The following is a 23,240-nucleotide window of genomic DNA, read 5'->3' as shown; positions in this document are numbered from 1 at the left end:
ACTTATGAATAGAGATGAAAATATTCTCAACATAATATTGGCAAACCGAATTGAAGAACACATTCAGAGGATTATACACCATGACCAAGTGGGATTTATCCCTGGGATGCAAGGATGGCTCAATATATGCAAATCAATAAATGTAATACATCACATTAATAGAATGAAAGATAAAAATCAAATGATCATTGCAATAGATGTAGAAAAAGCATTTGACAAGATACAACATCTTTTCATGATAAAAACCCTCAACAGATTGGGTATAGAAGGAACACACTTCAACATAATAAAGGCCATCTATGACATTATACTTAATGCTGAAAAATTGAAAGCTTTTCCTCTAAGATCAGGAATAAGACAAGGTTGCCCATTCTCACCACTCTTATTCAATATAGTACTGCAAGTTCTAGCTGCAGCAATTAGACAAGATAAAGAAATGAAAGCCATCCAAATTGGAAAGGAAAAAGTAAGACTGTCACTATTTGCAGATGATATGATTTTGTATATAGAAAATCCCAAAGATTCAACCAAAAACTGTTGGAACTAATCAGTAATTTCAGTAAAGTTACAGGATATAAAAATCAACATACAGAAATCAATTGTATTACCATACACTAATAATGAAATAGCTGGAAAAGAAATAAAACTATTTCATTCACGATACCATCAAAAGCAGTAAAATACCTCTGAATAAATTTAACCAAGGAAATCAAAGCTCTGTACAATGAAAACTACAAGACTTTGTGTCTTCTTCAATTTCTTTCAACAAAGAAATGCAAAGACATCCCATGTTCATGGTTTGGAAGAATTAATATTGTTAAAATGCCTATACTACCCAAAACCATCAATAGAGTCAATGCAATCCATATCAAATTCCAATGGCATTCTTCATAGAAATAGGAAAAGCAATCCTAAAACTTGTATGGAACCACAAAGGACCCTGAATAGCCAAAGCAATCCTGAGAAAGAACAACAACCTGGAAGTATCACACTTCCTAATTTCAAACTATACTAAAAAGCTAGAATAATTAAAACAGTATGGCACTGGCATAAAAATAGACACATAGACCAATGGAACAGAATAGAGAGCCCAGAGCTAAACTCCTGCATATTCAGTCAACAAATATTCAAAAAGGGAGGCAAGAACACTCAATGGAGAAAGAGTCTCTTCAACAAATGGTGTTGGGAAAACTGGATAAACTCATGCAGAATAATGCAATTAGACCCCTATCTTACACCGCTCACAAAATTTAACTCAAAATGGATCAAGGACTTAAACATATGACCTAATACCATAAAACTCCTAGAAAAAAAATGTAGAAAAGAAGCTCCTCAACACTGGTCTTGGCAATTATTTTTTGGATATGACACCTGTAAAATTCCTAACTTGTTTTTTCTTTAAAAAAAAAAAAAAGGTAGCAAACAACGACAAAATAGAGTAGGAAATTCATAAGCTCCATTGTAATCATGAAATCAACTTTTTCATTGGTATTTTGTCAACTACCTTAGAAGAAATTCAAGGCCTGATGCCTTCTATATATATGATCAGAGCACCAAAAACACCACAAAATGTACTCATTTGTATTAGGCTTTGGCTTTTTCAGTGAAGTAGAGTAACTGCACTCACCCACAATAAACAAGTGGTCACAGGTAAAGTAGAGAGTGAGGTGAGTCAAGGATCCAAAACATCACATTCCTGGTAATCAGTGAGATATGAATACGTGCATTTCATATGCCCATATTTTATGAAAGCCAGTGTGTTACTGACAAAGAACTAAAACAATTATTAAAGAACAAAGCTACTAATTCTAGACCTTGGACAAACCTCCTGGACTGTATGTCAGTGTTCTCATCTGTTACTCCTCATCCATCTCCTTACCAGAGCTGCTGCAGTAGGAGGGGTCAACAGGTCTTCCATTTTTATCAAAGCAGGCTATTGCTCGAAAGCGCGTGCCTTCTCCACATTCTTTGCTATCTCCTTGTACTCGCAATCCTCGCTGAGACTCTCTTCTGCCTTCTGGAAGAATGCAATCTGACCAGTTTCCATAAGGTTGAGATATAAACACATTACAAGGACATAGCTCCGTTTCCACTAGAGGGTACAGGTCAGCATCCTGGCATTTCTCCTTTTTCCTGCTTTTCCCTGTGCCAACAAGAAACATTGCTATATTAATTTCATGTCTGTTGTTTTGTTAAAAGTCACTCACATTATTGCATTTATAAGCTCCTAGAATATTAAATCTTAAATGAAATAAATCCTTTTTTTTCACTCTTTTTTGCTATAAAAGTAAATCCTAGGACAACAGAAGCAACTCCCAAAGCAACTGTGAAATTCCAATTAATTAAAAAAAAAAAATGTTTTCATGTTGGAGAGTGGCACAAAATACTTAAAAGATGTTTGCTATAGTGGCTCAACAGCTAGAAAATTCTTATTAATTTATTTAATATTACTTTCCTTATAACTTGTTGATAAAAACTGATTACCTTGTCCCCATTTTCCTTCAAATTAAGGGTTGCCAGAGAAACCAACAAAATGGTGTAAATATTAATGCTCTCCCTTTTTTAAAGTATATTTTAAAAAACAGTTTATTCAAAGAACAAAGTGATATCCTCTCATACAATGACCCTGGAGTGAGGCTGGGTGTCATTTGGGGTGTGGTAGACAAAGAACTTACTTTAATCCTTGCCATCAGGCAGCTCACAAATGCTGACACAAACAACAAATTGAAATAAATGGTCAAATCATATTGGATAATTTTTTCTTTTTTTTTTGTTAGGAAGATAGGCTCTGAGCTAACATCTATTGCCAATCAACCTTCCTCTTTTATTTTTTTGCTTGAGGAAGACTGTCCCAGAGCTAACATCTGTGACAATCTTCCTCTATGTGGGATGTGGGTGGTATGTGGGATGCCGCTACAGCATAGCTTAATGAGTGGTGTGTACATCTGCACCCAGGATCTGAACCTGCGAACCCTGGGCTGCCGAAGCGGAAGACGTGAACTCAACCACTTCGCCACCGGGCTGGCCCCTCAGCTACTGGGGACTGGATAATTTAATCTGGGAAAAAGCTATGGCTTCGACTTTGAGAGACCTTTTCAACTTAAGTACTCTAGAATACGACTTTACCTTACCAGTTGATTCTGATGGACCTTTTAGCTGTGATCCCATCTTTGAGGAATGAGAACGCATATTTTTCACAGCTTTGAGTATTTGATAATTATGTTTAATGGATTCCAAGTCAGCCTGTAACTTGATTCAACTTTGCTGCCAACACACTTCCTCTAGATTCCTAAAAATTTTCCTAGATCTAATAATTCCACTTTCTGTTTCCTCATTAGCAAGTCGTTAGCTAGTTTTGGCTGTTTATTAAAAAAAAAAAAGCAAGCAGTTTTTTGGGTCTGTTTCCAGTATTTATGGCTGTTTTAGAAATACTTGATATAAGCTGATGCATGGGTTACTTTCTTATTGTCAGACAGTTAACATTGCATACAACAGTTTTTCAGTTGTTGCCTAGATAATTGGCTCTATGGTCTTCCATAGTGCTTATGGCCACAATAAAGAAGAATTCCTACAGGATCTGAAATGACCTTGCAGGAGCTTCAGCCACACCACTGTCTCTCTGGGTGGATGTATTCACTTACCTCTACCATCAGGGCCACTTACTGAGAAAAAGTTTGAGAGGCACAGCCGTGATAGAGGCTGTGAGAATTTACTGGTTGAGAGATATATCAATGGGTAGTGATTGGCACCTTCCTATCAGCATTTAACATGCCCAAGACTCTGGTGCTTCCCAAACTTCCATAAAGTACTGTTGCTTCCATCTCTTCCATTTCCCCTCTTTTCTCAACACACTTAACCCTGGATTCCGAGTCTATCTATTCCTTGAAACTACTTACTCTCACCAAAGTAATAAAACAAAGACCTGGAATATCTTTTATCCCTTATCTTTCAGACTTGACCTTTCAGTGATAGTTCAGAGTGTTGACTACACCATCATTCTTGAAATATCCTTTCCAAGTTCCATCATACCTTACCTTTTTGTCCCTCAGCTCCTCCACTCCACACTTTCATCATCCTTCTGGTCACATCTTATTTGTTTGTTTGTTGAGATCTTCTCCCTCTGTACCTCTCTTAACTGATGGGCTTCCTCAGGGTACTGTCTTTGGTTCTCTTCTTTTCTGATCCTACATCTTTACCCACACAAAGAGTTTAAATAATCATCTAGACCTCTTAAATCCCTAGTTATTGTCTTCAGCCCAGATTTCTTGCTCAAGCTTTTGAGCCACAGACTGGAAATCTACACCTAAAGGAGCAATCGAACTCAACCTGGCAAAACCCATACTCATCCTCTTCACATCACAGCCTTTCTTTCTCCTTCTGCATTTCCCAATTCTACCAACATGACCAAAACAAAAACTGGAACTCACATTTTAATCATTATGTTGCACTACCTATATCTGTTTAGTGACAAAGATTTATCATTTCAAAGGTCTAAATATCTCTTAATCAGCCCATTGTTTCTATCCTGACTGATATCATCCATACTTAGCCCACCTCTAAATCTCCAGCTTACATCACTACAACAGCTTCTTTCAAGATCTTATTGCCACTGTACCTCACTCCCTTCAATCTATTCCCCACTCTTCAGCCAGAACCATCTTACAAAGATGGAAATCTGATCACATCATTCAGCTACTTAAAACTCTTCAGTGACTTATCACAGTTCATGGAATGAAGTCTAGACTCCTCATCATGGTCATCAAGGCTCCATAGGATCTGGGCCCATTAGTATCTGCCTCCTGCCTATACTGCACCACTCTGCCTCTAGAAAGTTACAAGCTAGTCATACTGAGCATCTTTCAGTTCCTGGAAATTACTCATTTGGCTTCTGGCCTTTGCATGTCTTCCTCCAGAAATTCTCACCAGTACTACTCTCCCCCAACAGCCTAGTTAATGTCTACTTATCCTTCAGGTCCAAAGTAATAGATTGCTCCCTCCAGAAAGCAATCCTGAACACACTCTTTGTTTCAGGTCTGGAAGGGGTGCTCTTCTTCTGTACTTGCATAGCTTGTGGTGGGCAGAATAATAGCTCTCCAAGGATGTTCATATCCTAATCCCTGGAACCTTGGAACATGCTACCTTAGAAGGCAAAATGAACTTTGTAGATGTGACTAATATTATGGACCTTGAGATGAGGAGATTATTCTGGACTATCTGGGTGGGTCCAACCCCATCACACAGGTCCTTAAAATCACAGAACCTTCTCTGGCTGAGTAGAGAGTCAGAGGGAATATGACTAGGAAAGAATGGTCAGAGAGATGTGATGTTACTGAATTTCAAGATGGAGGAAGGGATCCATGAACCAAGGGATGTGGGGAACCTCTAGAAGATGGAAAAGGAAAGAAAACAGATTTTCTCCTAGAGCCTCCAGAAAGGCATACAGTCCTGCCAACATCTTGTTTTCAGCCCTGTGAAACTTGTTTCTGACTTCAGTCCTAGAGAACTGTAAGATAATAAATTTATGTTGTTTTAAGACACCAAATTTGTGGTAATTTATTACAGCAGCAATAAGAAATGAACACAGCACCCTATATCACAGCTATTGTAGCAGGGACTGCACTGTGTTGTAATTGTTTGTAGTAAAAATTTCTATCCCCCATTAGACTGTAAGCTCTTAAATTAGGATCGTGTCTATCTATTCTCTTGTAGTATTCCCAAGGCCCAGCACACATAAGTGATAACAAAAAATGTTCATTGAATAATTGAGAAAAGAAAGTTTAAAATAAGGGAGAAAGAGAAGGAGGGAAGATGAAAGGAGGAAGAGTGAGTGAGAGAGTGAGAGGGAGAGAAAGGAGGAAGAAAAAAAGAAAATCTTCAATTACAAAGCAACTGAAAGTTACTGGCAGAACAAATATTCTGCACAAATATACTCTGTCTCTGTATTTTATATTAGTGATATCCTTCTTAATTACATGGCATCACTGTTTGAAGAAGGATTTGAGCAAGTTAGTTAATGCAGAAATGGTTCTCACAATGAGAAACAAATTATCAGTGGTCCATTACTTTGATTACAACCTAGTCAAAATCAGCATTAACCTTTGGATTCAGAACCAGCTAGTACCAAAAAAAAAAAAAAAAAATCAATCCCTAATACAACTCTAAAGACATTTTTTCCCTCTTAAGTCAGAGGGAAATTTGTGACTGATCCCATAAAAAAACACAAAACTACAAGTAAATATTAAATGTGTGTATTAGTTACCGAGTTATTTTGAATATATATATATATGAATAACCTAGACAGAGCTTCTACTTAATGGCTTATTTTCAGAATTGTATAAACAACTGCTTTAATTACCATTCAGTCTAAAACTTGTGATGATCTAGTTTAGGTACAGATACTGAATTAAAGCCTCTTGTTAAAAATGGAAAAAAGAAAAAATAAACACCCTAGATGGTCCCCATTCAATGGAGTGGCTTGTGTTTGTGTCTGTATGCTTCTCCACATGTGTTTGTGTTAAAGATAGAGTCACACTGTTTTACAGTCTAAGTCCACGCCTTTTACTATCATCCACGCTAGAGATTGCAAGTTTACTTCCCAATTACGTGGGAGAAACCAAAATACGAGCATTAGTATCACAACAAGAAAAATAAGTCTTGAGAAGTAGAAAATTTCAATTTACTACTGTTTCCCCCCCCACAATGATACTAAATGATTCATTTGATTTTTTTGCACAACTCATGTATTTCATGAAATTGACCAGTTGTTTTGGTGTCACCTAGACAGAGGACACACAAAGATCAATCAGCCAGCTAAAACCATAGCAGTTAATAATTTAGAAAAGAAATTCTAAATAGTTTTTAGTTAGCAGTTCTTGGGATAGCATTTGCTGAAAAACATACAACAGTTCTTCCAATATCTACATAAAAAGTATATTTTAAATAGAAGTCAAATTCACTCAAGTTTTGACAATTCATAAGACAAACTGCACTAGTTGTAAAATGGATAAATATCCTAGGATTTTCAATATTTTCCATTGTCAGTTTGCAAGTATAAAATATCATTAGAAAACTTTCAAAAGAAAGAAAGAAAACCGGCCACTAATGAACTTTCTTCCCCTTTAAAAGGAATTCTCTTCATCTCACAGGTATAGAGAGAGTTGCTAGGATGATGGCTTCCTAAGCATTATGTATCAACAAGCAAACCAAGCTCAAATAATTTTGAGCAAACTCAAAATTATTCCTGTCATACACATTCTATCCCATTATATTGTTCTCCATAAGAAATTTGTTTTATCTTACAAACACAAGCAATGTTGCGTAAAATTATATATGCACTGATTTTTGTAGAAGAGAGAGCACAAAGTACAGCATATTTTATTTAATGTTTCTACTGTGATTATGTTTCACCTGCACTTACAAATGAGCTCCTGACTTATGTGCAGAGATCCTTTAAAGGCTTTCATCAATTAAGTAAATCCATTAGAGTGAGTTAAATTGAATACATAATCTTGTAAGCAATGCACTCAAACAAAGGGGTCTTGAAACCAAGAGAATTAGCACTTGAGCTGCTCATAAGAACAAATGGTCATTTCTGCTTAATTCTTCAATGTCAACACGAAGTTTACTATTCCAATGATTATTTTGGCTTTTTTGGGGGGGGCATTCATTCCCTGAATTAAGTTTTCTGCATATACAAATACACATACAATTAAGAGAAGTTCCGGCGTATTTATCTAGACAAGTAGTACAATACACTACTACAGCAATTATTTGTATAATACAGGCAAAAATTGCTCCAGGACCTCGATTAAACTATTAATTGCTTTAATTTCTGTTAAGTTTCATGGATATAAACAGAACCAAGAATAATATACCATAAAAGAAGAATCTACATATGTAATTTGATTTTTGCCTTACACTACTAAAATTTTAAAATGTCAAATTGCTTATAAGGTAATGGCAAAAGAAGACAATATAGGTTAGATCTGCCTTTGTTTTGTCTTGTTTTGTTTTTTACATCAGTGGTGACTGCTTTCAACTTTGTTAAGACCCTGGCTGACAAAACACCAGAAACTTTGCCATTAACTATTCCAAGGTAGCTGGTGGATATGTTGCCATTTATGACTACAAAGATTATAAAGCTGTATAGAGAGGAACTTCATAGCTATAGAATGGTTCACATCTTTCATCCATTTCACACATATTAATTGAGTACATATTATGTGCCAGGCATAGGCACAGAGAGTACATAATGGCTGGGAGGGGCGAGGAGAGGGAGAGACCTGATACAATTTCCTGTCCTTCTGGAGCTAGCATTCTCCTTGGGAGGTTCAGGAGTGCATTGCTTGTCTGAAGGTAAGGAGTGAATGGCACATCCTACCTGTGAGCTGTCGCCGTCTGCTGCGGGTTGTTTCACAATTCGTGGAGCAGGGTGTAAACTTGGACCAAGCAGTGAAGGTGCAGTCATCTCGACATGGGACCATGCATTCTTGCACAAGGGGAGGCATGCCATTTGTCTGCTTGAGGCATTCTGTCATTTCTGCTGACTGGATATCATCAGAGATGCATGAGACCGCTAAAAAAAAAAAGCATGGATTCTTTATTATTTTGATTAAATCAGCCTGCTGCTGGTTCTTTGACAAAATAGAATCCCCTAATGTTCGAAAATTTGGTTATCACTGTAATTGCAAAAGGTGTTCAACATAGCTAACCTTACTTCTCTTGGAAATTAAGTGTTTATTGTTGCCAGTGGAGGGATTTGAGGATCTAATTGGTTTCATTATTAATCCAAACCGTGCATTGACAGCAACCAAAATAACTTTCAGTAATTTATTGTACGTTCTGCTTGTGAGCATCTGATCTCTAGGGATGATATAAAACTAGGAAAGAGAATCTGTAAGAGGGTAATATGAGGACAAAAAAGGACAAAACCATTACAATCATATGAACTCTTCCTAGATTTGAATTTTGTTTGCTTGTTTAAATGGCACTTATGGAAGTGATCCTATTTTCACTTCCCAGTCAGTATTTTAACAGGAATTTCTGTTGTCTATAAGTAAACCTTTTTCTCCTTATTAACATTTCAGGATCAGTTAAAAATTTTAAATCATTTTTTTCAAGTATAGGTATAATCTATCCAGATAATTCCCATTACAAATATCCTATCAATTGCAGATAACTCTTCAAAATTTCTCTCACATACTTTTTCAACTAGAATGTCTCTACTCATACCATGAAATAACTATTAATCTCGAGGTAAAACATTTATGAAATTTTGCTAAATTTCATATTTGGTTCTTTGGACTAATGGTCTTTTTTTCAATTACAAATGAATAAAGTTTTTGTGCATCTTTTATTTTCCCTAATTATGGATTCTCTAAGGATGTGTCTTTATATTCTCTAGACCAACACTTCTCAACCTTGGCACTATTGACATTTTAGGTTGGATGCTTTTATTGTGTGGGTACATGAATGAGTCTTGGGCATTGCAAGATATTTGGTAGCATCCCTGGCCTCTACCTATTAGATGCCAGTAGCACACACCCCCTCCCAGTTATGAAAACCAAAAATGACTCCAGTCATTGTCAAATGTTGTCCCCAGTTGAAAACTACTCTTATAAACTGATTCTGAACCATGGATGTCTATGAAAATACAGAGATCCCATGGCATGACTTCAGACCTACTGTACCAACATCTCTATTTTTGTCTTTAAGTGTCCCAGGTGGTTCTGATCTAGCCTGTCCACTGACCACCCACATTTGGCATGATGCCTTTGGACACGATGTTAACAGATAGTTGCTGAGTTCATCATCCTTACGAAATCATAGTTTAGGATCATTTTTATTACAGCTCTTTAAAATCTACCACGTTACAAGGAATAAATAGACCACAGGTTATAATCAACATTTTTTTTTTTTTTTTGGTGAGGAAGATCAGCCCTGAGCTAACATTCGATGACAATCCTCCTCTTCTTGCTGAGGAAGACTGGCCCTGGGCTAACATCTGTGCCCATCTTCCTCTACTTTATATGGAACGCTGCCACAGCATGGCTTGACAAGTAGTGCATCTGCACGCGCATGGGATCCAAACTTGCGAATCCCAGGCCTCTGGCAGCAGAGCGCGTGCACTTAACCGCTACGCCACCAGGCCAGCCCCACGATCAACATTTTTAAGAACTCTTTATATAAACTTCTCTAATACAGGGTAAGGATCCATAGAGGCTTGTTTTAGTTGCCCATTCTTCTTACATTCTGAATTCCTTTCTTTATTTTGAGCACAACAGAGAATAAGTAAATCTGAATACTATATTTCTTTTTTTTTTTTAGAACTAGTGAAAGCCAAAGCCATCTAGTGTTCTAGGAACAAGGAATTAGCTAAGATGAAAATGGATGTATACACAATACTTCCAAGTTTGTACATCTGCGCTGTGGCAAGTGGGGTTATTCACTGATTTTGAATTGTTTTTGTTTTTATCCAAATCCTAGGAACAAAATCCAACGCACATCAAGCCAACACGACCTGCATTTTCTTTGTAGGGAATGTTACCACCAATAACAATGAATACCCCAAGATACTTCATCTTAAGCAGCATACAAGCAAATGTTATTTGAAGTGCCAATTTGGCATCAATTTAGGGTAAGTTTATCTTGCCAAGATAATTTTTTCCCAAGATTACAATGCACTGAATAACATGAAGAGGAATTTTTAATATTTTAAAAAAGCATTGCTGTTTGAAAATTAGACCTCTCTATATATACAAATGAGGTATTTTTTCCAATGAAATTAATTATTTTTAAATATTCGTCTTCTATAATTTCTTTCAAATAAGTTTAGAATTTGAAAGCTATGATAAATATTCAATGTATTTTGAAGTTCTACAAACTATCTAAATCAGAATACACTGGATTCATGAATGTCTATATTGAAGTGTTTTGCATTAATGAAGGAGAACATCATAAATTAAGAAAGAATAGCTATAGTATATGATGTAATTCACAGACATTCTTGTCAAATAGTATGAATGCAAATTCCAACTCCAAACATCTGGAAGTTATGTGAACTGAAGAGTTATTGAAATTCTTTATGTTTTAGTCTCCTCATCTTTAAAATGAGTATCATAAGATCACCTATAACAAAGAGTTGTGAGAATTCTTAAAACAGTGTCTCACACATACTAAGCGCTCAATAAATGCTATCAACTATTATTATCTTTTATATTTGTTTTAAATCAAGCAGGCTGATAGTTCTCCTAGGAAGTATACGAAGACACACTCTCATTCTCCACAGCTCATTTCTTCCTTGGCCATCCTCAGAATCTGAGGGATAAAGGTGAGGAGAAAACTGTGGTGCTACACTTAAAATCACCATTGATCAACCAATATATCAGATATGTCCTAAATGCATTCATAGCATCAACAAGGCTATGCAAAGCAAATCAGATCCATCACTCCTATACAAATTGATGTAGTAGACTAGTCTAACAAAGACATTGGAGATCACTAAGGGCCACAGAGTACATTCATAGTTGTCACATGAAGTTTGACAACTCCCACATTAATCTGAAGACCACTGCTCTATGTTATTACTGACGATTTATTAACCAAGCGTGAGCAGCAACTGACACATTACAGATCATGCAATCATTAGTTTAGGAAAGGCATCATAGTCTTCAGATTTCTTCAAGTTCAAGATTCTAATTTCTTTTCAAGTGTGAAAAGAAGCACTAGAAACAAAAACCTGAACAAGTTAAATAAAAATGTCCTTCTTCGGAATGTTCTAGTATAAAATGAGTCATTTAATTAATAAACATTTATTGAATAACTGGGTATTGAACTACACTTGAGGGTAGGAAAATACTGGAGAAATAGCAAGCAAGAAATCTGTAGGACTGGTAAACCAGCAAAGGAAAGAAAACAGATACACAAAGGAAGTGAAGAGAGAAGACATTTAGAGTAAATGGGAATAACTAGTAGCTAGAGGTACAGCCAATTCAGAGGCTCCTTTCATTGATCAAAGGATATTTTTAAAATATATTAATTACTTTTAACCTATGCTATAATTCTGCAACCAATACTAAAGGTGTACAGGCAACTTAAGTCAGAGAACTTCTTTTGAGGAATAAATCAGAGGTAGTAAAGTGTACTTATACAGTTGTAGGCCTTGGTGTCAAACAGAACTAAGGATGACTCTCCATTTTTTTTTTTTTTTACTATTACCTTGGGCAAGTTATGTTAACTCTATTAAGACTCAATTAACTCATCCGTACAATGAGAATGATAATAATACCTACATCATGTGATAAATTGATGCAGGTGAAGGGCTTAGCACAGTACTAAGCACTTGGTACATTAGCCCATGTGCCCTGAGAATTACCTACTATTATGATGAAGGCTAATTGGAAATTAAATGTAACAAACAGTAGGAAAGAAGAATCCACCATCACTTGTCTTGGTTTTGGTCTCAAGAAGAATTTTCCAAATCCCACTAAACCCTCTTGACCCCTGAGAAGTGTGACTGGAGCCTCCCTTGAATTATAATGTTGAGGTCAGTAGCCTCTTCCAAAGGCAGCATGGCCCTCCCAAGGATACTGTCTGTTATATGTCCAAGTGATGCTCTGCGCATTCTGCTTATTGTCTATAGAAACGAGGCTTGTAAGCTACCGTATGAGATCACAACTCCAAGAAAAGTCAGAAGCTGAAATCTAAGTCCTCTTGGGAATTCTTTTCAAAAGCACCAAGATCAAAATCCTTAACAACACTTAAGAATTTCATGAAAGGAGAGTAAACATTTGCAAAAAAGGAGTGCTGGCCATGTTTACATCTTTACACCTCACTCACTGAGGTAGCCATACCCAGCAGAAATAGGTACCATGCCCCTCTGTGCTCAAGTTGAATTCACAAGAATTTCAACACCTAAGGAAGATTTAGGGGCATATATCAAACTTTTCTGACCATTAGAATCATTTGGGCTTCATTACTGATCAGAAGAGGCATGGACATAAGGCAGAAAAAATAGCTTATACCCTAGGATCAGGAATAAACCTTGCTAAGGTCACTTTCTCTGCCTCCATGGTGGTCTAGATGTTAGACTTGGCTTATCCACTTGGACCTTTATTACCCACACCTTCTGATCTAATAGAGCTTCCTGAACTTCATCCATTCACTCATTTGATCACAAAATATATATAAGGAACTATGAACAATTATAAAAGCATTGTGTGTGTACACACATACACACATACATTAAATAATCAGGCTTCCGGGAGGCTACAGTAGTGGCAGCGACAGGCAGGTAGACAGATAGAAATACAACACTGTAGTTTCCCTAATGGTGATAACCAATGGGGAAACCTGGCATAGAAGGGAAAAGTGGGAACTTTAATCTTGAGTGGAAAGGATGTGTAATGGGCAGGCAGGAAAAAATAAGCCATTTACATTACAGAGAATTTATCTGTCAGACATCTGCTACTTGAACTCTGAGTCCTGGGTCCTTTGCATCATAGCAAATCACTTGCAGGCCACAATCTAGAGAAAAGATTTCTCTTTTGATGCTTAAGTATTTAAAGCACTATACTAGTGGGAAAGGTCTGTCCATCAGGAAAGGGAGAGGCATTTACTACTGATACTTCTTGTCATATACTTCTACCTGAACTGAATTGTTTAAGAGGAGTGGCAATTCAATACTTAACTACATTGTATTTATTAAACTTGAAATATTGTTGTCTTTACTGAAGGAAAATTGTACTCCTAGGTAAAATTAGTTCAAATATCTCCAGAATAATCTCATCATTGGGCATTGTTTAAAATTTAGTTACCTCAAGCTTTGGGCAGAAAGCTCTCAGAGCAGCTGCCTGGGACAGCTGGGTGTTCTTGTTCAAGAATGATGGGGAAGCAAGTGTTTGAGCTAAGCCATTCAGACAAGGGCTCTCAGACAAGAACAGTCACCAGGCAAGTGGGTGTGGTAGGGTGGCCTGGAACCCTCCAAAAATCTCTGTGAAGCCTGAGGTCACGTTTTCCTATTCATAGTGTCTAGCAACGTACATAACAGACAGACTTGAGTTTAGCTAGTTCGTCTTTCTCTAATTACTACACAGGCTGAGTCTTGGAAAAGAATCACCAAAAAGGGGAGAAGAGTTACTAATTGCTTTCCCCTGTTTTGTGATTTTCAATTCTAGCAGCATGAAAAGGAATGACCTGACACAAAATGTAGAATTATCTGAGAATTTAGCAAAAGAAACAAAGAAAGAACATGTATGAATTCTCAGTGTGTCTCACAGTTAAATTTTTTAAAGGAACTGCTGTTAATGTGGGATGGTTAGGCAGCCCTCTTAGGCTGCAATGATGACTAAAATCAGCAGATTATTAAGGATTACTAAATGGCTGGTCTTTCTGCCCCCATCACCTCTAAACTCTGATAGTCAGACACGCTGTGATTAGTTTGTATTCTTTTCAATTATGATATGAAGAGGGCAGGGGTTGCTGACCTTCTGATAAGAAATGATAATGTTCTGTCTGGAAAGACTAAATAAGCCACGGAGCCTGCTACTTTAGATCTGTCGGCGCTCACCTTCATCAAGGACACCCACATCACTTTCCCTAGCTGCTCCCAGTCAGTGTTCAACTCTAATAGTTGACAAGAAAGGGTAGAAAGAATTTCTTTCAAGAGGTCATGATTTCCAGGAAATGGGGGTTACATGATAGAAAACTAGAAGGGCTCTATTAGCCTGCTGTCCTGCAATGGTGAACTCTTCAATTCAGATACAGAGCTCAATTTACATGCACATGAAGGAGCAGAGAGGGTGGGCAGCAACAGCTCAGCTCAGCCAACATTCAGACAATGCGCTCTAGATGTCAAGCCCTGCACTAGTGGCCTGGGATACACAGATGAAAGAAACATGGAAATAAAATTTCACTATACTCAGGGTCCTGTAAGAGCACAGAACTGGGGCCTCAGGCACTGGGCCATCAGAGGAGCCTTCCTGGAAGGAAGGATGAGGAGGATGCATCCAGGGAAAGCAGCATGAGCCAGGCCAGGGGCTTCACATGCCATGATGCCTGTACAGAGAGGAGCACTATGACAGGCTATCTTCCTGCCCTTGCTATGGACACTCATAGGACTCTTTACTTCCCTTTTGATAAGATTCATAACACTATAATTATATGTTCCACCTCTGTGTAGTGAAGTCACTAATTTAACAACTCTAGGCCAGGTCGCCCAACATGTATGAGGACCAGTGTTAGAATACGAGAGGGGGCACAAACCACAAGTTTAAAGAGTTAAAAGTTATAATTGAAATTAACAAACATGTAATAGATCAGTTCTATTCTCCTACCTTAATATATATGTCTTCATAATGAGTTGGAAAGCGAGGTTCCAATAAAAATTGAGATGTCTTGAAGTTTCAGGTTGGAACGTGGCAGCACAGGGATAGCAGGCCCAGCCCTGGGTCTCTGGTCTGACCCCCTTCTCTTCTCACTCACAGCTTGAATCTGTGAGTCCCCCAGGTTGGACCTTCTTGTACTTGTGAGTGAGCACTGCAATCAATCCCTCAATGCTCAATTCACAAATCGGGCACCCCTTGTCCACCCGTCAGGCCTAGGGTGTACACATATGCAGTGCAAACTTTCCTCAGAGGTCAGATTCAGAAAACAGGTACCTGGAAGTCCTTGAAGTTGGCTCAGAGTCATTTGGGCATGAAATTCCAGAGTCTTCAAGGCTAGGCAGAGTTTGGATAGGGGGACGGATACGAAAGCATGGGCTCCAGTGGGGATCCTCATCCATGGGAAGGAACCGAACTGGAAGAAGGCCAGAGAAGGGCCCTCCAAGGCACGGAGGCCATGGCAGGCCACCTCTTGCTGGGTCTAAGGGCAGAACTCCATTCCACTCCAATTATTTCATTGTAGACTGATGTAATCATCCTTAAGAGCTCACTTCCTAGCAGGCAATCAGGAAAGGTACAAATGCCAATTAATGCTAAGTTTCGGCCATTTTAATTAATTTCCTTCCTGTTTAAAATAATTCTTTTCAGGTGAATGCACAGTCTTGCTCTTTCAGCCACTTCCTTGTCTCCTCTCCACAGGCACCTGCCTGTGGCAGCCAGCAGGGGTCTTGGATCTGCATGAAGGTATTTCAGAAGCTCTCTGGGTCTTTGCCAGCATCTGTGATAAGAGTAGCCCTTGTCCACTTGGTATCTGCTTGCCCTGGTGACACCCACTGCTGAAGTCTCATCTCAGGCTGAAAGATTCATGATCGACTCTCTCTCAGCCTGATCAGGGGCCATCATCCTCTAGCCGACGATATCTCACCCTACCTTGGTACCTGCTGGTGTGGAATATCCTGCCAGGACCATGTGATCAGTGCCCTGGGAGATCCAGGGTAGGTTCTCCTATTGAGCATGCCAGGTGGCACCATCAGCTCCTACACGCTCCTTGGGGTATGCTGGAGACTTCTGGAGACTCTCTGTGGCACAGGAAACTCAGGGAGCATCTAGGGAGCCATTAAGGCCCTCCTTCTGAAGTGGCCCCCTGTAGGGTGTCTCTTCCCAGAGTTTCAAACAGAACATGGAACAGAAACACCTCAGCTTTCTTCTTTTTCCTTAGCCAAACTCTCCACCTCTAGAATATCAGCCCTGAATCAGAGGAAACCATGACACACATTCCTCTGCTTACCCTGCCCCTCCCCGTCTCTTCTCTTTTCCTTCCCATCACCCACCTTGGCAGGAAGAGGGGAGCTTTTCCTTCTTCCTGTCAGACAGAGACTTCTTCTGCATTGCATCCATCTCCCATCTAAGGTGGCATTTATCCTGTGCCTTTCCCTGAAGCCATAGTGGCAGACAGGATGCAGAGAGAAAAATCTGATGGGATTAAGGATATATATTCAGAAGCATTTTAAAAATATTAAGCCTGCCATACACATGCTTCACCACTAGGTGCAGAGACCCAGGAGAGCTGAACCTGTGGCTGGCTTGTGAACCCAGTTGTCTCCAATGAGTGACTGATAATCATTAAGGTGCCACTAAATACAGTAGATGGATTCTTTGAAGCCCACCATGGAGTAGGAGAGAGGCGTCATTGGACAATGTGTGTGAGGCAGAAGTAGGTGTCTGGTGCTTAGGGCTTAGATGCTCTGCTGGACAGCCCAACACCACTGGTCCTTTAGTAACAGGAAATACTCATAAGATTTTTTTTAATGCTAATTTGTTTCCAGGGTATTATTGTTTTCCTTTTGCCATCATAACAAATTACCACAAATTTAGCAGCTTAAAAGAACAGAAACTTGTTTTCTTACAATTCTAGGAGTCAGAAGGCTGAAATGAGTTTCACCAGGATAAAGTTAAGGTGTCAGCAGGGCTGGTTGCTTCTGGAGGCCGTGGGGAGAAACAGGTACTTTGCCCTTTCCAGCTTCCAGAGGCTGCCTACATCCTTCACTCCTAGCTCCTTCCTCCATCTTCAAAGCCAAGAGTATAGTATTAACACACCTCTAACCCTCTGCTTCTATCATTACCTTGCCTCCTGCCTCCCTCTTATAAGGCCTGTTGGATTAGATTGGACCCACCTGGGTAATCCAGAATAATCTCCCCACCTCAAGATCCTTAACTTAATCACATCTGCAAAGTCTCTTGTCAGGTAAGGTAAGATACTCACAGGTCCCAGGGATTAGGACTCGGGCATTTTAGGGGGCCATTATTCAGCCTACAACATGAGGCAAAGGTATTTCTTCCTAGCTCTGAGGCATTGCTTCATCCACTAGACAAGAACTGGGCCTACCTCATCTACTCCCAATAATAGGAAGAAAAGCATATTTGACACGATCAGGGTTACCATGACTCCCCCATTCTCTGCTCTCACAACAGGTTTGTTTTGTTTTGTTTTAATTCATTGGTTTTTTCAATCATCCTGCCTGGTTTCCCTCAGCTGCCCTTAGAACTGCTCTCCCCACACTCTGTTGGAGTGTCCTTAGGGAAAACAGACAAGTGGACTTATTTCTTACTCAAGACCAAGCATAATTAAGCAGGTACATCTACATTAAACAAAAGTGCAGTTCAATGACAAATACCAGTATTTGGGTCAGTCTGGGCCATGTAAATTGCAAAGCCACTTTCCCCCATCCAACTATCATGCTTCAGTTGTTGGCTTCGTGAATGAATGAAGGGAAAAATCTCTTCAGAGAAATACTGGAATTGAGAAGAGAGTGAGAAAAGCTAGAAGAAATAGAAAGTTCTATATCTGGGAAAAGAAGGCTAACTCTATGCTTTCTTTCACAGCAAGCATGTCTTGTTGACTCTACTATGGGGATGTGCGATGACAGCCCTGAGCCACGCCCACATTCCACCCCATGCTCAAGAGCCAAGAGCTGGCCAGGGTTAGGATGCACATCAATAAGGTTACTTGGATGCTGCGTGGAATCGAGTCTTCGCAGCTTGTCTTGGTTAGTTACTCTGGCTGCAGAGAAAAGGGAAAGATGGCTCTAATCCTCTCCCCAAGCAGCCAGCATTGGTGTGGGGCAGGGCCAGAAGTCCTGGTAGCACAAGGAGGAACAGGAAAGGTGCCACCTAGCATGGCATTTCCCAGGTACAGAGACTGGGGTCGCCCGGGCCAACTTCTCCACTCAAGCAAGGATCAAACACAGGCCCTTCCCCTTTGGACTTCCATCGCCTGAGCTGAGCCGCCAACCAGTCCACATACACTAATTCACTCAGTGGATGTCCTAGCAATTCCATCTCTCTGACAATTTTAAGTAGTAGAGAAGACATTTTTACTTGCTATTATCCAAATGAGTCGATTTGGAAATAAGAGCCAGTTCTTGCCACATCCCAAGTGCTTTCATCTTCCCTTTGTATTTTCTCTCTCCCTGTGCAGAGCACACTGTAAAGGAGCACAATATGTGGAAGTCCCATTCTTCAAAACCAGCATTTGAATAAAGTGTGTACTTATTATAACATGCTAACTGACATATATGCAACTTTTGAGTGTAGCAGCATGAGTCGTGGAAATTGAATTAAACAATAAACCCGTAATTGCTTGTTAGGGTGCTTTAACTGACTCATAAGTACCATAGGCGAAGCTGCGTGGCTGCAGGATCCCAATTATAAACTTGCTTATGGAAAGATACAACTCATTTTGCATATTGGAAACATATTCCCCAATTATTGTTGCTCTCAGAAAAAAGGAATTTTCAAATAAATAAGAAATGTTTAGTAAGCTAATAAATGTATACTTAGTCCATAGGTAACCCTGAAGCACTTTATTTAGGTTCTAACACAAGATCAGAAAATGCACAGTTAAAAACGCCCATTCATTTTACTTCAAGGCATTTGTTAAGTCCTGGAGCTCTCTGTGTTCACAGCTAACCAAAGACATGTACACAGAGAGGGCTCTTGGCTTCCAAGGTATTTGCCCCCTAACTGAGAAATATTGACAAGAATAAATATTTCAGGAAAACAAAGAAAATAAAATAAATTACAAACAATTCATAAATTAGATCAAAAAAAAAAAAAGAATAGCTAATACATGTGAGGATTACAAAGGAGGAAGAAGGGAGATCTTAAACTCCGGCTGCTGATCTACTGTGGCAAATTCCAGAAGGGAATGCTAGGAATCGTGGTCAAGTTACCCAGCCATGGTTGGAGGCAAAGTGACGAGGCTCAGCTGTGGGCCTTGGGGAGTGGGTGGTGGGAGTGGGCAACATAGGAGATCCAAGTCGGCCACTTAGAAAAATCAGAACATCAGGAGGTTCCAGACAAGTAGGGTGAGGACCTTCAACAACTAGAGTGGAGGAGGAGTAATCAGTAATTTAGGATTTAGTAATCCTAAATCCAAGGAAGAAAAGCATTAAATTGTCCTTTTCTAGGACACAGGGTAGCCTGACGATGATGTTTGCGTGATCACAAGTGGTCCTGGAGTAGCTTTAGACCCCACATGATCTCCATTAGCTACAATGAAACCACCCAAAATAAATATGTAAGTACAAAGAGTAGCTTGCTTGTTAACAAAACTGTAAGACAAATATCTTCATCCTCAACAACGCCCTCCCCTAAACTAGACCAAAAATGTATATGCTCTGAATAGAGAGGACATGCTATGCAAACTCAGCTTTAAAACTTCTTAGCCACTCCTTCCATTTAGATTGCCTCTCTGAATCCTTCTTCCTATAGAGAAATATTAAAACCTGTATTGAAGAAAACCATTATAAATGCATATAAATCATCACATTCAGCAAGACATTTGGCAGCCATCACTCTAAATTAAGTCACGACAGTGAATACGAAGAAGCCAACATTGCAACAAGCCTTCTATACATCAGTGATCCTCCTCCTGATTTTATAACACCTTAGAGTAGTTCCATTTATCTCAGTTGAATTTCTTCCACTAAAAATAATTCAATGGGGAATAACTACTAGAAATAACTATTTCTTTTTGGGGTGATGAAAATGTTCTGGAATTTGATTATGGCGATGGTTGCACAACTCTGTGAATATACTGAAAACTACCAAATTGTACGTGTAGTGTGTTTTATCTCAGTAAAGCTGCTATAAAAAACTCATAACGTAAATATTCATAATCTCAAACAAATAAATATAATTTTAGAAAAAGAGCTAAGAAATCATGTCACAAAATCATGTCAATTAGATGCTTCATTTCTAGAAATCCTGGGACTCATAAGCATTTACCAGCTCGCAAAGAAATTCTTCTCCCAAAAGTTATGCTCAAAACCATTTATAACTTTTATAAATAAGGGTGTGCCTACAAATAATAAATTAAGATTTTATCATTAATGCAGTTCTTTCACAAGTTTCTGACATGCAAAGTTTTATTTTTAAATTTGGTCCTCCATTAAAAAAAATAAATACATTCACCTAGACTTTCTGTGGTGCCATATTTATCAAACTAGAACCTGCAGAACACTATTTGGAGGATACAGTCGGTTGAACTATGAAACACAGCAGTAATATAAGACAGAATTTCTGCCCTAAGAGGGCTCATAATCTATACAGAATACTCAACTTCCAATATGTGGGAGGAAAAAAATCCCAGTAAATATATAAATATCTATGAACCACCTGCATTTAAATGTATTCAGAATACATAATCATCGCATGGTGGTGAGAGTTAATTTCTTACTAAACGTTATAAAAATCTGTGAGGTAAGAAATCATCTAACTCCCTTCATAAATGTGTGTTCTTTTTCTTCTTTCTACATATGGCCTCATTAGTGGTGGAAACTAATGACGAGATGCTTTCTAGTATTTCCTAGTCAATTTTTCTCACAGACACTAAAAAGACATCACATCAGATTCCTTCAGAAATATCTCCCACATCTAAATTCTGTGTCTTATGCTGAATGAAGTCCTCAATTCAAATTGTATAAAAGTTTTTTGATGTTTCTTTTATATATTTGGAAAAAAACCCATACACACTTTATTCTACAGAATATTGCCTATAACTATGCAATATGCTAGAAGTCTTATGCTCCTCCAGACCCTATTTTATGTACATGTACAAGAGAAATGTATATTTGGCAGCTGTGAAAGAATAAATATGCTAATTCACACACTGCATGTAGAAGGTGATTTATTCCATTTTTAAAGGAATATGACAGTATTTACATAAGATTTACCTGTATCTCTGCAAACAGCTGTTGTGCAAAACGAACTTTCAAATCAGGAGGAAAAATGGGCCAGGTATTTTTTAGCAGTTGTTTTGGGTTTGACAGATGGATGTTGCTTTAGTTACCTGCTGCACTTCACAGAAAAGCACAGGGAAGAGTTGGACCAAATTACAGCAGCAAGCAATTCTAGATTTTTAAAAATGCACTTACTTTTGGAGTATAAGAGGTAAGATTCTTAAAAGCCTGTGTAAAACAGAAATTTTAACTATATTTGCCATGAAATAAGCTATCTTTATAATGAGTGCTGTATCATTTATCAGAAAGCTAAACTCTGTGTCATATAATCATTCTAGTAACAGTAACTAAGTAACAAATGAGATGTGAAACTCGAATTTAGAAATAATTTCATGTTCTCCACTGAAAAATAACTGCAAAGACCCAGGATATTAATTATCTCATTGCTACAAACAAACAATAAATCAGCACAATATCCACATTTATTTTCCCCTCTTGCCAAAGTATAGTACATTTACTTGCGCATCTGTCTACTTAAAACATCTTCTCAGGAACTCTCCTTTTTCTACAAACAATTTCCTCTTTGTAGATCACTATGAGTACTCATGCTTTACATGGAATCATAATAACCACCATTATAATAAATTGTCTGTATGGACAAAGTGATGCCATGTCAAGAAGACATTTATTTTCATTTTGTTGAGTCCCTTCCTGCATAGACTCTGCCAAGATGCTGCTGAAATTATGTTTATTCATCCCCATTACCTCTTTGGTGCCTCCAGAGACCATGCTTTTGCTACATCCTTTATGAAAAACAAATCTGTTACACTTACACTTTAATTCTGTTCTAGGATCTCAAACTTATTAAAACCTTATAATACAAGTCTGAGTAATGGTAGATTCCGAGGGTCATATTGTAGTTCATATGCATTATATATATTCACTAGTTATACAACTTAGTTTCTCTCACAAGACTTTTTAATGAAGAACAACTCACTCCATATGATTTGTAGATGGATTACTGAAAAGTTGTATGCAAGAAATATGAAGGAAATTAATCTAGTTTAATGCAACAGGGAAGCCTGCTATCGAAAGGGTTTCGATCCAGAATAACGGTATTTAACCTCAAAGATTCATTTTGTAAACAAACAGTGCTGTGCTTATGTGAAACTGAATTTGTTTAAAGTGATAAATATCTCAAAATCAAATGACCACCAATTTCTTATGTGTAATTTTTTTTTTTTTTTTGGTGAGGAAGACTGGCTCTGAGCTAACATCTGTGTCCATCCTCCTCTATTTTGTATTTTGTATATGGGATGCTGCCACAGCATGGCTTGATGAGTGGTGCGTTGGTCCATACCCAGGATTTGAACTTGCGAACCCCAGGCCGCTGAAGAAGAGTGAGTAAACTTAACCACTACGCCACTACCAGCCCCTCTTATGTGTAATTTTTTACCTGCTAAAATTAGCTGAATTAAGAGTAAAACTGCCTTCCAATGTCTTACCAGTTATAAGTTCTTTAAGTCAGGAACTTGATCTATTTTTACCTTTAAGCACTGAGAAATAATTAACCTTAATGTGACTAACAAAATTCAATTCATACATTTAACTATTTTGA

The 23,240-nt window shown here is 38.3% G+C and overlaps 1 protein-coding gene across 1 annotated transcript in view; it reads right to left on the bottom strand.

The window, feature by feature from the left end:
- The window catches only part of THSD7B (thrombospondin type 1 domain containing 7B), an 808,101-nt gene that overhangs the window by 217,886 nt on the left and 566,975 nt on the right, over positions 1-23,240 (bottom strand). The window contains exons 13-14 of the mRNA XM_058548890.1: positions 8,381-8,575; positions 1,880-2,143 (exon numbers count right to left, since the gene is read on the bottom strand). Coding sequence (XP_058404873.1) covers positions 1,880-2,143; positions 8,381-8,575 — 459 coding nt within the window. The remainder of the gene's footprint in view (positions 1-1,879; positions 2,144-8,380; positions 8,576-23,240) is intronic.

Source organism: Diceros bicornis, chromosome 10 (assembly GCF_020826845.1).
Source record: "Diceros bicornis minor isolate mBicDic1 chromosome 10, mDicBic1.mat.cur, whole genome shotgun sequence".
NCBI classification, from domain to species: domain Eukaryota; kingdom Metazoa; phylum Chordata; class Mammalia; order Perissodactyla; family Rhinocerotidae; genus Diceros; species Diceros bicornis.
The sequence above is the reverse complement of the archived record's forward strand: the minus strand, read 5'-3'. Positions and strand labels throughout refer to the sequence as shown.